Source organism: Pleurodeles waltl, chromosome 9 (assembly GCF_031143425.1).
Source record: "Pleurodeles waltl isolate 20211129_DDA chromosome 9, aPleWal1.hap1.20221129, whole genome shotgun sequence".
Taxonomy (NCBI): domain Eukaryota; kingdom Metazoa; phylum Chordata; class Amphibia; order Caudata; family Salamandridae; genus Pleurodeles; species Pleurodeles waltl.
Window position 1 is genome coordinate 64,269,856 of NC_090448.1, and position 15,300 is coordinate 64,285,155.

Genomic DNA, 15,300 nt, shown 5'->3' on the forward strand with positions numbered 1-15,300 from the left:
CTGGTCTAAGTGGTTTGAAAGGTGGTCTGAAAAATGTGTTTTTGTCTAGTGCCCCATAATCCTCAAGATGCCCTTTGTCATGTGGAGAACTGAGTGACACAGTAAGGCACAGGGGTACCTTAGGTAAAGCATCAAGCGTGGAAGACATGGGGGCAAGGGGAACATACTAGGGGGCACAGAGAGCACAGAAAGACACAAAAGCACAGGGAGGCATGAGAAGACAGAGAAAGACTAGTGAGACACTGACACCGAAACATACATGCATGGCATCCTGCCAAACATACTCTGGTCTACAGGAGTCAAAGTGAAAATGTACACACCAGAAAGAGAACTTCGGAACCAGAGAAGCAATGGAAAGTTGCTACACAATATAAACTTCAAAAGAACTTTCAGTCACAAACCAGTGATGTTCAAACCATTAATAAATTAGCACGGGCACAGCATCACTGATAAGGTCAAATGTGCAATGAATATATCAGTGTACAGGCTTCAGTCCAGTCCCTCAGACTTTGGCCGTGGGGTGGGCCTTAAATGCAAGTATAACTTGGTCATCACTGATGGGCGAGGCAGAGATCGTGCAAACCTGCAGTGTGCAGCCAACCTCTGGCTTGCAGTGCAGGTTGACTGCCATAGTTGCCCCCTTTACACTGCTCCAAGGTGAACAGGAGTTCACTCAGTTTTTGGTCTGGCTCATGAGTGTCCTTGCAGCAGTTGTTCATGCCAAGCATTTCCAGATACACAACTGTGGGGTCTTTCCACAAAGGCTTTCTGGAACATGTAAAATATTAGTCCTCTAGACATTGCTGCCAAGTTACCCAGGTCCATGTGTGGTGTGTTGATCCTGTCCAGGTTTTTTTCCTTTGAATTCTGGGACTTGAAGCCATGTTTTAAAATGGGATAAAGAAAACTACAAGTCCCAGAATTCCAATAAAAATACTGTACTAGAGCAGCACATCACCCATGGACCTGGGAAGTTTGGCAGGGCTGCCTAGTGCTCTTTTAGTTATTCTTACACGCCTTTGTGAATTGGCCCCAATGTTTGTAATTTTTGGAGTGAGAGAGGAATCCTAGTGTAATTCTTCAGGAATGGAGTTTAGCTATTACTTCACAATGGGATGTCTGCTGTTTTGTTGGTTGCTCTGTCTGAAGGATGTCTTTCCAGCAAGACATTTGCTACTACGCCCTAAGTATTTCAATACTAGCAAAGCTTCCCTGGCGCAGTTAAAAGGTGCCTCAGTGGGTCTTTCTTGCACTGCACATTTTTTGCACTGTACCCACTGTCTGCATACAAATGCAGGCTAAAGAAAGTGACTGACTGCTCGACAGAGTAAAATAATTCAAGTGGATCTATCTAAAAAGTGTAGCTTTTTCATCTATGCGCTTACACAGTGCGAATATAAATCAGTTTTAATTTATTTTGTCGGGCGTCAGTATGAAATTGAGTGAAATTGTCAACATAATTTACAGCAAATGTGTATTGTATGCGGAAAAATAAACTTAATGCATGCAGACTGTATTGCGCCAGGGATTCATATATCGTGCATGAATGCCCGGCAGCATGTTTTTGGCGCAGGCCTCTCATTTAAAGGGCCAGTGCATCCTGGAACATGCCGTCTCACTTTGCTACAATTGAAACAACCATGATCTCTAGAAAGAAAGACTATGGCTTAATGGAAGGTGTTTAGTGTACACCGAGCAATCTGGAGCCCTGAGCCTGTCATACGTCAATTTTAGAGAGCTCAAGGTGCCAAGCTGCAGTGTTATACATATGTATAGTAATACAAAAGAGGCCCAAGATAGTTTTGTTTAACAACTTGTGAGCGTCCAAAAGATTTGAATGCGTGTGAATGTATATTTTGGGATGCATCTATCACTCACATTTAAGCGGGGAAATGCATTGGGAGGGAGGGGGTTCTCTTCCTGGCCCCCAAGCTTGGAGTGGATCCTACCATGCCTTAATGTCAGGTGATGCCCAGGTTTTATGGATTGTCCAAGTGCCATTGGGGGAGGTGTGTCTATATGTGTCTATGTGTGTACATGTATGTAGGTATATATAACACCCACACATGCATTTTAGAACACCTCATTCAAGGTTATTTCACAGACCACACTTACACACTTCTGCCCCCAGGACCCTACTGCTAGTCGGCCCCCACACACATTTTTGTAAACAGACGTCTGCACCCGCTATTTCCAAATTTCCCTGAGCATATTCAGATCAGCATGAGCATATGTCATGTTATTTTGGTATTATCTGTATTAGCTAAAGATGGAAATACGATGGGGAGGCATGAATTTTTTAAGACGCATTAATGAGCGTAAAACAGCGGTGATATCATAAAGAGTTACAAAAAAGGAGCTAAAAATATTCAAGACAAAAGCAGAGAATGACGAAAAGGCAGAAGCAAGAATGTCTCAAAGAAAGGGAGAAGAACATGAACGAAAGTGAGGAAACTGGAAGAAATATAGGTGGAGAAATAAAGGACTCAAACAGAAAAGAAATGGAAAAAATAAGAATATAAATAAACAGTAAAAGAAAAGAATAAATGAAAGGAATGACTGTAAAGAAAGAAAAAAGAAGAGGAGAGGGCAGGACAGGAGAGGGGAGTTAGACTCAACATTGTAAACAGACATTAATAAAGATATAAGAGAAAAAGGAAAAAAAGACAAAATAAAAAGGAATTGAGAGCAGGGTGATGAAAAAACAGGAAGAAAAATGTATGGCAGAAAAGCAAAAGAATGTAAGCAAAAAGAAAATGAAGGCCAAAAGGCAGGAAAGAAAAGATATAGACCAAAAAGCACAAGGAAATGATGACAAGAAATAACTGTACTGGAGGGAAGATGCAGCAACAAAGAACGAAAACGAATACGAATGAAATAGAGAAAGTAGTACTGAGCAAAGAAAGAGAGAAAAAGCAAAGCAGTGAAGAAAAAATAAAGAAAAAAGAGAGGAAAAGATAAAGATACAGATACAGAGAAAGAAAAAACAAAACAGGAAGGAATGGAGGGGCGAGGACAGAAGGGGAGAAGAAAGGAATGGAGAAAGAACAACAACAAAAAAGAGAAATATATCAGAAAACAGAGAAAGGGAAGAGGGAAAGGAGGAGGGGGAAGCGAGAACTGAAGGGAAGCATAATACAAAAAAGAAAGTAAACGAGACTAAGAAGGAGGTGGCAAAGGAAAGAAAACGCAATCAACCAGGGATAGAAAACTGCTGAACAACTGCAGCACCGTTGACTTTATGGTTTAATAATATGAAGCAAATTGTTTCTGCCTCCCGAAGGAACTGTAGACAGAGTGCGCCGCTCAAGCTCGCTTAATATCATATTTTTATGTGTTTTATTGGTTGTGGATGCGAGAAGACGCCACATCTGCGCTTGGTCGTCTGAAGAAGGCTGTCAGGGGCTTTGCACTGTCTGGCCAATGGCGGCGGCCGCCGCGCGCCGCATGTTAGAGATCGGCGCGATCGAAGCGCGCGCTTCGTACACTCTCTGCAGAGAAGAAAGGAGGCTGGATGCATGGGAGGCGTCCCCGGCCACCTCTTCTTCATAGATGAGCTGCCTCGTGAGATTGGCGGGGTGGGGAGAAAAGCTGAAAGAGAACTGCTCCATCAGCAACTTGGTTGAAGCGGTTGATCTGGTCCTGATTTTCTTGCACTAAGGCTCATATTTATACTTTTTTAGCGCCGCATTTGCGTCATTTTTTTACGCAAAAGCATGGCAAAATTACAAAATATAAAGGGCCATATTTATACTTTTTTTTTGTGCTGCATTTGTGTCACTTTTTGACACAAAAGCGGTGCAAACGTACAAAATACGAATATATTTTTTGGAAGTTTGCACCGCTTTTGTGTAAAAAAATGACGCAAATGCGGCGTAAAAAAAATATAAATATGGGCCATAGTTGTATTTTGCAAGTTTGCACCGCTTTTGCATCAAAAAATGACACAAATGCGGCACTAAAAAAGTATAAACATGGGCTGAAGTTTTGGATTGCACACAACGTCCCCGCTATTACAAATCCGTCTTTGTGGGAGGTTGTGTGGGCTAAAATGGAGAGCGCGAGGGAGTTGGGCAACAGAGGGAAAGATTACATCCCAATACCTGAAGATGTCTAAGTGAGTTCAATGCTCCTGGCTGACATCTGTTGTGCCTCTTAGGGCAAAAGTACAAACCTTAGCAGGATCATTTTGACTTTCTGTCCATCCAGTGCTTTAAATGGGCAGGTAGGGCACTTCTTTAATTTAAAAGGGAGAATACCTGCATTTAGGTCCGCCTTTAGGGCTGGTGGTGCCCAGTGCGAGAATCTTTGTTGATGCCAACCCCTAAACAATACCTCCTTCCCCACAAATTCCCTCACTACCACACTCTGCCAGTGCCCCTCATCTCTACATAGTCCCTCTCTCACATGCATTGCATTTGTTTTATAGCGTTAATCACACCAGTGTAGGGTGTCAGAGCACTTTACATCACAACACATTATACAGAGGCAATGAATCATACGTGTGTACGTCGGTCTATAGGAAATGTTCCATAAGACAATGAGGTCTACAAGGTGTAGGAGTCAAGTGTCATTCTTACTAGTAGGTAGAATATTTCAAGAGTGTTTGGTCTGGAGAAGCATAGACTCAGGAATTAAAGCGTACCACAGTGGTTGGGGTTGGCTTTTCTTATAAGCATGTATTTCTACCCAAATGATCCCTTTTTTTTAAAGCAAAATTAGGGTGATGAAAGACTGGGGAAAAACATAACGTTCTAACCTACACCATGCAGTTTTCATGCAGCTCTTTGATGACAGTTCATAGGTCACTTTGCTATAATAGACTGCAAGTAACAGATGGTGTAACAAAGGCCCCACAACCTCTCCGGTGCGGGAGGGCCCCACCAGCACAGCACCCTAGCCTTTACGCTCCTGAGTGAGTCCGGAGCGGGACCTCCCCAAGTATTTTCGCAGGGGGGGGCCTCAAGGTTCATCATTACGCCACTGCAAGTAACAAAAGGATCTCTGTGACAAAAGCAGTAAACTACTGAGCGATCCACGTGAAATACAGTTCAGTGACTTGCTTAGTACATGTTCTTTGCAGCAGGAATCTTAACCTTCTGTGCTACTTTAGCATGAGTGAAAACTGACACTAGACAAAACTCTGATCTCTCTCCAGCAGGAAGATTAATCACCAGAGTTATCTTGAAATTGTTAAGGTTGTCTGAAAGCGTATGGCCATACAAGGAACTCTATCTGACAACAGGAGGGACAGGGAGATTATGTCGTCCAGTGTACAGTCTCCCTAATAGTAATACCAATCCAGATAGGCACACTGTTCCACAACACAAGAAGCACCAGGCACTCCTAAAAATAGAAGCAATTGCCCTCACACATCCTTTGGATGTCATGCTTCATCATAGGGCTTGCTCCTCGCCAGACCGGCCCTGCAATATCTGGCAGGCCCCACAAGGGGACTCTTTGCCGGAGATCTTGAATTGTGGTGCGTGCCGAGCTGAAAAAATGTAGAGAACAAATTGGACCTACATACCAAGAGGAGCTGGAGAGAGAAACATTTTTTAAATTGGCTTGAGAGCTTCAAAAACCTATATATTTTACTGATTGTAAGGGTTCTCGTCAAGGTTAAAAACATCAGTGAGAGGAAAGGAGATAATGTTCCGTCACTCTACCAAAAAAAAGTGGGGAGTGGAAGGTTTGAAAAAAGTGTTCCTTCAACCACAAGTATAGGTCAACATGTTTCACGCCTATGCAGTCCCTACAGATCAATTGGCGTTTCATCAGGACCAAAACAAAAAATCTCCTAGGCTATACTAAATACAAAATATTCTTTGGTGAACATATGGCAAAACTACAAAATTAACTTACTATAGAAGCTTTTCATCTAGCATGCTAGACAGATGTAGACCCTCCACTATTAGGGGTGGGGCTCCATGGGAACGTACGTGCCAACGGACCATTGTTGCTGAATTCGTTGTGAAGGTCCAGACTTCGTAACCTACCCAACGGCTGCGTTGCAGCACCGGTCTGGCGAGGAGCAAGCCCTACGATTAAGCATGACATCCAATGGATGTGTGAGGGCAATTGCTTCTATTTTTAGGAGTGCCTAGTGGATCTCATCTTGTGGAACAGTTCATCTTGTGGAACAGTGTACCTATCTGGATTGGTCATACAAGGAACTCTGCAGCACGTGCTTTTTAAATTCCTGTTATTTCTAAACACTTATTAATTCAAGCTTCGAGATTAATTCAAGCATTCCATCCATCACCTTCTTGTTTTTGTAATTTATGCTCCAAGTGCGCTGGATATGCTCAGATATATGTCCTGTGCTCAGTGTGTCACTGGAACCTGGATGAAGAGCCGTAACTAGGGCAAAACTGGTCCTAGGTTGCTTGTGTTCCCATTCAGGTCGGACCTGGTCTTGCAGCTCGGGCTGGATAGTTGGAGCAGCGTCAAGACTGATTTGCTTACGGCTGGGTCCAAACTGAGGTAGCACGGTGGGCAAAAAACAATGGATTGGGATGTGGCCTGAGTGTTTGCCAGTGGTTGAGATGAATTCAAACATTCTATCCGTCACCTTGTTGTTTTTATATTTGACCTGTAGCATGGTGGAGTCCATGGGCTTCCAAAGTTCATGCACTTTCTATCAGTGTTAGAAGCTTCATTTCACCCCTTGCATTTTTCTCATGTATACAAACACACAGGCTTCTCTGTTTTAAAGTTCAGTTGTCCTAACTCAACAAAATGGCACAGATCATATTAGTCTGACCATGTAAACAAAGGTTAAATGCTTCATGTGCAGTTCTGTTTTTATGGCACCTGGGCCTGTGAGCCACCCCTAGGATGACACTTTACCAGTAACCTTGATAAAACCAGGGGCCTGGCTTCAACTTGTGCAGCCAGGTGCAGTGATGCCAGGGAACAAAGGGCCGTGGGACCCACTGAACCCAAATTATTGTTGTCTTATAATTCAATCAGCAACCAGGGGGCATATTTCCTTCCTTGCACTAGGATCCAAGACAGAATTTCTACACTACTAGCTGAGATGAGTAGGATCAATCACACATTTTTCGTATGTTAGTGCCCCCTCTAACTACTTATACTCACATTTTAATGCATATGTTTTGTTCCAGATTTTTAACCACTCTAACTGAGATGGCTTGTCATCACTCAGACCATTACTAGGTGCTCTGTTGCCCTATGTAGCATGGTAAATACTTAATATAACTTCAATTATTTTGGAATTCGAATGTGAGCCTGAGCAGGATGACCTTTGTCTCACTTTCTTTTTTAATGAAGAAGCTGCAGGGTTGCATCTCAGTATATTGTTTTCCATACTAGGTGCCTGGTACTGCATGCTGCAGGATATTGGCACAGGTGATTGCAGGGTGTCTCTCAATTGTAACCTTCCTGGATGTAAAGATACCGAACCTTATGTCTCTGTAGGACTTCTACACGGCCGTCCTCAAAGTCTTGGGTGATGAAGACGAGGTAACCATTCAAGAGTCAAAGTTACTGAAGGGCTTGGGCATGCTACCGCAGATCTGTGAGCTGCACCGGGAGATCCTGGGCGAGCTGGAGGAGAGGCTGAAAAACTGGTGAGAAATTAAGCACTTCTGATATCCCACAGCACTGCGCATGTCCCCGCTGCAGCACATCTCACTGAAACATGTTCTAACATCACAAATGTTGATTTACAATCTCAGTCACTTTAAAGCTTTATCAGATAGCTAGGGCTTGCAATCCCTAACGTTAATGGCTCATGAGTGGAGCTTTAACATAAATACAGACCTGTCAACTCATTCGGTGCCACCGTGTGTCACACAGGTTGGTTCGGCTCCCTTCACAAGGTCACCCAGTGAGGAGCCCAAAATCAAACAGTGGCCGGTAGAACAAGCTGAAAATCACCATAAACAATGGATTTCCAGCTCGTTTTCGGAGGCTTAGAACGGCTGACATCCATTAAGTGGTCTTTTTTTGGAGAAGGGATGCCTCTTAGGTAGCTATTGGCATGAGGACACGCCCCTCCAAGGCCCCACCCCCTCTTTACATGGTGAAATTAATTTGTAAGTTGACAGTATGTGAATAGTTATAGAACTGGTTGGATAGACCAGCATTAATGATCCAAACATCTCCTACAGCCTCAGTCTCCTTAGCAACAAGGGCCATATTACAGTAAGTGCTGCAAGGGGACAGTAGGTATTAGCTCCCAGTTCTTAGGCCCCTTGACACTTTCTATAATATGGATTCCAGCAGTGGACATTTTGCACAAGCTCAGTCACAACGGGCATTCACTCATTTGCAATGGCAGTGGCCCCATGCAAATGAGGAAACTCTCTTTGCCTCTGCACCCGAGCCATATTACAGGAGCCATGGGAGCAATGATGGTTCATGGGAGTCTATTGTGCGCTTAAAGCAGCTTTACAGCCAGCAACCCATCTGGATAATTCCAGAGTGGCAGAATGACCAGTCTGGCAATGTCCCCAGCTAGGTTTGTGCTGTAGAAATATATTCGCAGATACATAGAGAGGTCATACACAGTGCGGTGGTACGGAATTCAGTGAAGGTTATAACTACTCACTGGGCCTTAGGTAGTTTGCACTGGAAATAGTGAAGGAGGGACCAGTTTTAGAGATAGTGCGATGTAGAAAGTGGTAAGAGCTGAACAGGGAACTGTACTAAGAGGAGACCAATATAGAGTGTTGCAAAAGCACTGTGAGAAATGGTGGTCTTGAGAAGAAAATGGCAGAAGATAGAGTGAAGTGATATTGTGGGATTGGGGAGAGAAGGTAGTTGCAAGCAAACTGAGTGAATCAAAAGATTGTGGTCTCAAATATAGCACAGGGTATTGGTAGGGCTGTGAATGGTGGTCTGTAGAGAGGAGTGTAGAGTTGCTGAAAGCTCAGCGCAGGGAATTACGAGGCTTCTGGAAAACATTGTATTAGATGAAAGTTGCATATTAGGTTAAGAGTAGTATCAAGGGAGGAAGGCGGTGCATCTGAAATGGCCATAGCAGTTCATGGAGTGTAGTTTTTGTAGTAGAAACGAGGGGGGGGGAGGTGATACGTCTGGCAGGGCCATGACAGTAAGTAAAGGGCTTTGTAGTGTTGAAGGTGCTGGCAAGGATGGAATTGTTTAAAGTAGTGGCAATGTGTGACAATGGGGTAACTGTAGTGTAGTGTTGAGGATTGTGGCAGGGGAGGAAGGTATTAAAGAAAGTCCCTGATAATAAGTGAAGGGGATTGTAGTGTTTAATGAGATGCAAGGGATGCAACAGGTGCAGTGGAGAATTCAAGATCATGTCAAGGAAGGAAGGTAGTGGGTCTGAGAGAGCCATGAATAGAGGTGACGTAGTGCTAATGGCAATAGGATGAGTGGAGTCTTTAGTGGCAAGGGAAGGAACTGGTGGGTCTGAGAGGACCACAACAGTAGGTGCAAAGGAGTGTATTATTAAGTAAGGGACAAGGTGCATTGATTACTCAAACACACATAGAAAGTTATGTCAGAAGAAGACGTTCTGGCATAGTGCCCCCAAGTCCCTGTCTTATGTAGAGCCTAGATATATTAAATAAGTTCCATTTGTACCCTTTCCACCCCCAGTTCTCATCCCTCCTTCTATAAATTCTGCAACAAGGTGACCAAGGGCCAGATGTATCAAACATTTTTGCATTCGCAAACGGTGCGAAACGCAAAATTTGTCCATTTGCGAATGCAAAAATGCCTTTCAAGATGTATGAAAGGCATTCACAATGCAATTTCAAGGAATCGCTAAAATAGCGATTCCCTGAAATTGCGACTCCATTTATAGAATCGCAAATTGCGATTCTCTAAATAGGAAATCGGAAATAGGGAATTCCTATTTGCGATTTCCAAAGCACATTTATCATGCATTTCCTAAATGCGAATTGGGCATTTAGGAAATGCAATTACCACCAACTCCAAGTTGGGGTAAGCATGTGCAATTTAAAAAAATGCATTATAAGTGCATTTTTTAAAATGATATTTTGCATACACATGCCCCTAGGGCATGTCTGCGCTTCACATGTCCGCAAATATTTTTATGGGGTGCATCAATGGGGGCCTAAGGCCCCCAGCACCCTGGGGTTTGCATTACCTAATTTGTGAATTCCTAACAGGAATTCGTAAATTAGGTAATGCAAAACCATTCGCACCTATAGGGATGAATGGAGTCCCATTCCCTAATTGCGATTCGGTAATAGCGATTGCGAATTTAAAGAAATCGCTAGTACCGAATCGCAATTTTCATACATCCCATTTTGCATTTCTTAAATAGCGATTTCTTAAAATTCGCTATTTTAGAAATGCAAACCAGGAGCTTGATATATCTGGCCCCAACTGTGCTGAACACATAAACCATGTCCATGCCATTCGTGGGGAATATTTTAACTCTATTGACAATGAATGGACAGCATAGCTCTTACTGTAATGCCAGATCTGCATGACATGACGCCTTTAGGGTTCTGACTTTTTCACGAGGAAGCAAATCATTTGCATGCACGTGTTCTCCACATTTAAGGGAACTCCTCCAGTTGCCCAAGCATTTAGAGAAGCTATACAGCCAGCAGTGCCCTTCCTTGTGAAACTAGCGGCCATTAAAGGGGCCATCCGGTGAATGATGTCACAATATGTCCCAATGTCCCAAAACCCAAGCTGACATCATCCAACAAAGGGACGTTCTTGAATGCCTATTGGTCATTGTTAAGAGATACAATACTGGGTAAATGGATTATTTCCCTATACTGGATGGTCCCTTTATGAGGCTTCACAATATGTGCTTTTTTGAGGTAAGCAGGACAGCTGGAGATTTCCACTATCCTGGGATGCACGCAGGTAGGTGGGTGGCTCACTGCATTCTCTCACATCTTTTGGATTTTGTGATCGGCTGCATGCCAAATAGAAGCGTGACAAGGATAGCTCACATCAGATCATATCAGTGCTTCCAAAGTTGATCAATCATCTCTCTGAGAAATTGTTACCAGGCTCACGCCTCGATGCGGCAATGCGCTGTGAACTCTATGGCTGTCCCAGAAGCTGGTGCTAGCCTCCATACCCTGAGAAGTAGGTTAATCAGGCACATTCATGTCAGTGTAGGGTTCAACGGAAGCTGGCAGAAGTGTGGTGAGGCAGGCAAATGGGTGGTGGGTGGGTGTATGCATGCACATAAGGGAAATGGCTACTATAATTGAAAGAAATAGTCACTTGCATGCTGCACGAGACGTTTGATGTCCTCCTTGCTCCGGTCTGTGCTCTTCTTCTCTGTCTCCTCCAGGCTCCAGAGCAGGCTCCAGCCAACTCCTCTAACCAATCCCGACACTGCTCTCACGCTGGTAATGAGAATCAGAGAAGCTCCAGGATTGGAGTGAGCGGCCTCACTCAGCACCTTCAAGGACACTGGAGGCCTGTGCTTTCTTTTGCCCTGGTGTCTAAGATAGCTTGTTTCGGGAAGCTTAAAATACGCATGTCTGGCTGGCCGTCGCAAGACAGCTGGACAAAGAGACATGCGCACTTTAAACCTAAGTGCACATCCTACCACTCCTCCCTGCTGCAGTAATGGCCCCGTCCTCACACTCGGTTCGGGATGGGTTGGTGAAAAATAAACTGGTAATAATTTAACTTTAATACCATTTTATTTTTCACTTCTGGGACTTTTCTGGGGACATTTTTGTTATTGGGGCGATGCTCCTCCGCCCTAATGGTGGAGCCACTCCTACTCCTGGTAGGGTTCTATCCCAGCTCTAGTAGTTACTCCCAATTTCCAAAAACATTTTTGCTCCACAAAATAGAATTCCCTATGGAAAATATAATATAATTACCAGTCTTTCCTTGACATTACCATCCAATGATTCCTGTTTTCTCAGTTTCATTGCTATTTCCTGTACCTCAGTTTGATACCCTGACCCGTATTCACTGACTTAAGTTAGTGGTAGGCGGGGACTGAAGCAGCTACTCCTTGCTTTTGCCCGCTCGCAGTGTCTTGGCTACCCTATGTCAAGAAGGTTAGTAAGAAGACTAAAGTAGGGTAAAGGAGACTCAGAGAACACTATTTACAGCCTATATGTACCCTTCCTTGCTCTTCCCTAGCACCTCACAAGCAAACAGAAGGCTGTTAAGGCACTACTGATGGGACAAGCAGTCAACCAGATGGTGTCATCAGGGGGTGAAAGGGTATGTGATGTCACTTCCACTTTCCACGGTGGTTCAATAAATGAAGATAACTTTACATGGTATTTTACTACCACTAAGGGGCATATTTAAGAGCCCCTAGCGCCACTTAAGTGCATCTATAGCATCATTTTTTTTAATGCTAAGGCAGCGCTAAAGTGGCTTTTCTGCCACGCCATAGTAACAAAGTCATGCAATTCATGCATTGCACCACTTTGTAACGCCTTGCGCCACATTATGGCTGTGCCAGGCATAATGTATGCAAGGGGGCGTTCCTGTGCTTGGAGGCCCACAAAAATGGCACAGTGAAATGTAAAAAATTTCACTGCCCCATTTTTGGTGTAATTTTTAACACCTGCTCAGAGCAGGCGTTAAAATGACGCTCCCATAGTAATCTATAGGCCTCCTTGCACTTTGCTGCACTAGTGTAAAAAATGTTGAGGCTCCTGTGCTAACGACCGCCATGGTGCAACGAATTCGGTGCAATCCATGGTGTCATTAGGTGCCATTAGGGGGGCGCAAGAAAAGTGATGCATCAGCACTTTTTCCTAAATATAGCGCTTAGAGTACAAAGTATGATTAAAATGACGCTTGCGACAGAAGTAGTTTGTTGCACGTGAGTGTATTTCTGCATTATTCCTCCATGCTTGTGCTTGGCTGTACAGAGAGCAGTATTTTCACAGCCGCCCTGGATATGATCCCTCTGACTGGAGGGCCACGAAAAGACTGGAAGGCCGCCGTAAATTTGCAACCAGTTTGCAAAAGCTCGTTGGCGCACTAATGCTTCTGTGAATTACCACATGGCCAGTTCGAAAACTCTAAATAGCCAGATAGTTCATAATTTATACGACAGTGTAATGCCATTTTAAATACCTCCGGGCTAGATTAATGTCAGCATTAAAGTCTAAAGCGGACCTCCTGCTGCGTCCTTTATTATAGACGAGGCACTGTACTCTGCACGCCAGATTTCACTTACAGGCGAGCATCTGTTGCACCCCTCCTTGTATCTGCGAAAAATGAAAGGATTGAACGATTGCAGGAATGGGGCTGACATTAGACCCACCATTGTTGGAATCGGGGGGCAACAGTGAATGTTGGAGCTGGGTAACGCCTGGTAGGACTGGTCTGGGAGCTGGAAGCCACCCTGCTAAAATCCTTTCACCCTTTACTGCCTGCTTAGTTGCACACACTTGTTCAAGAGATTTGTTTCCCAAAAACTGCTGTAAGCTGGTTCAAACTCGTGTACCTATTCTGTCTAGTTGCACACTCATGAAAGATGCATGGATTTGTTCGCATTCAGGGATGATTATTGCTGAAACATCCATATCATTATATAAATGTAGCCTGAAGGCATAATAAAAAATGGTTTTTTTTCATCTTTTAAGCCCATTGCTCAACACTGTGCTCTATTTCTACAACAACTCTACCATCCAGCACACTCTACATAAGAATGTTGCTTTGTCTGGCCCAAGTCAGGCGTTAGATAATGTGTGGGCTTCATAAGAATTGTTGTCTGCAAGATTAATAATTAAATGTTAGTACTACTCAATAAATTGTTGTGACGGTATAGTACCCTCTTCATTTTTTAATAACAGATATCAACTTCAGGACCACAGGAAAGCTATAAAGTGTATTTACTTTCTAATTCTATATTTTGAAAGTAATCTGTTGGTGCAAGGAACATCTAACAATTAAGTAACTTTAGCCCATAAGTTATAGTTTTGTAACATAAGTATAACTATAACTGCTAAATTTGTATGGTTTTGTGTGGTTAAAACGTGAACCTATCTATAAAGTGCCTGTAACCTTTGGTATGTATATATATATATATATATGGTGAAAAACAAAAATGAGCTCATATACATAGATAGATAGATAGATAGATAGATAGATAGATAGATAGATAGATAGATAGATAGATAGATAGATAGATATGACCTACTGGCAGTCTCCTGTTTGTAGATATAGTTAGGACCTAGTTTCCATAGAAAAAGTATTTTTTCACTTGCCTATATCTTTGGCACAGTTTGACGAATCTTCACAAAATTCTCCTAAAAAAGTGCTCTGGCGATTTTTTGTGCACATGTAAAGTTTTGGCCAAGCGATCCGCCAAGAGGGGGCCAAGAAAAAGGGGGGTCAAAAAAGTTGTGTTTCCCATGTTAATTCCCATAGGAATTTTAGACTCAACTACAGCCGAACCACTGGACGGAATTAAACCAAATTTGGCAAAAAGCTAGCTTTCGGTACACAGATTACATTTCACCTATTTGGTGTAAATCTGTTCAGTGGTTTTAGAGATATTGAAGGAAATCCAAATTTGTATATGTGGGCTCGCAAATATTTTGCGAATATTCGCAAATTTTTGGGAATGCACGTGCAAAAAGAAGCACTGTAATTGGCTGACCGCAACCTGACTAGAAAGTTGCAGGTGCCATTTTATTTCACGGGAAATGGTTTTACAGGGGTGAAATTCCTAATTGAAAGTGGCATAAGGGGTCAGGGGCCACGGGTGTGATATAGGTATGTTTCATGGGCAGATTATGGGTTTCAAATAATTTTGCATCGCCATGCACGTTATTCATGAAAATTCACAAATTTTCACAAATTATTCACTAATTTTTTACAAAATATTTGCAAATATTAACAAATTTGGGAGAGAACCCACAGTCATTCATACACTAATTCATTCACTTATCCATGCACTCAGAGACTCATGCGCCCACTCACACACCCACTCAGACACTGACGCACCCACTCACAGACCCACTAAGACCCTCATGCACCCACTCACAGACCCACTCAGACACTGATGCACGCACTCACAGACACAGTGAGACACTGATGCATTCACACACAGACCCACTGAGACACTCATACACCCCTTCACAGACCACTCAGAGCCTCATGCACCCACTCACAGACCCACTCAGAAAATGTCACATCCACTCACAGACCCACTCAGACCCTTACACACCCATTTACAGACCCACACAGACACTGACACATCCACTCATAGACCCACTCAGACCCTCATGCACCCACTCACAGATCCACTCAGACACTGATGCACGCACTCACAGACACAGTGAGACACTGATGCATTCACACACAGACCCACTG

The 15,300-nt window shown here is 43.3% G+C and overlaps 1 protein-coding gene across 1 annotated transcript in view; it reads left to right on the plus strand.

Annotated features, from left to right (window-relative positions):
* The window catches only part of FGD5 (FYVE, RhoGEF and PH domain containing 5), a 397,552-nt gene that overhangs the window by 240,077 nt on the left and 142,175 nt on the right, over window positions 1-15,300 (plus strand). Inside the window, exon 6 of the mRNA XM_069206301.1 lies at window positions 7,444-7,595. Within this exon, the coding sequence (XP_069062402.1) occupies window positions 7,444-7,595 (152 nt within the window). The remainder of the gene's footprint in view (window positions 1-7,443; window positions 7,596-15,300) is intronic.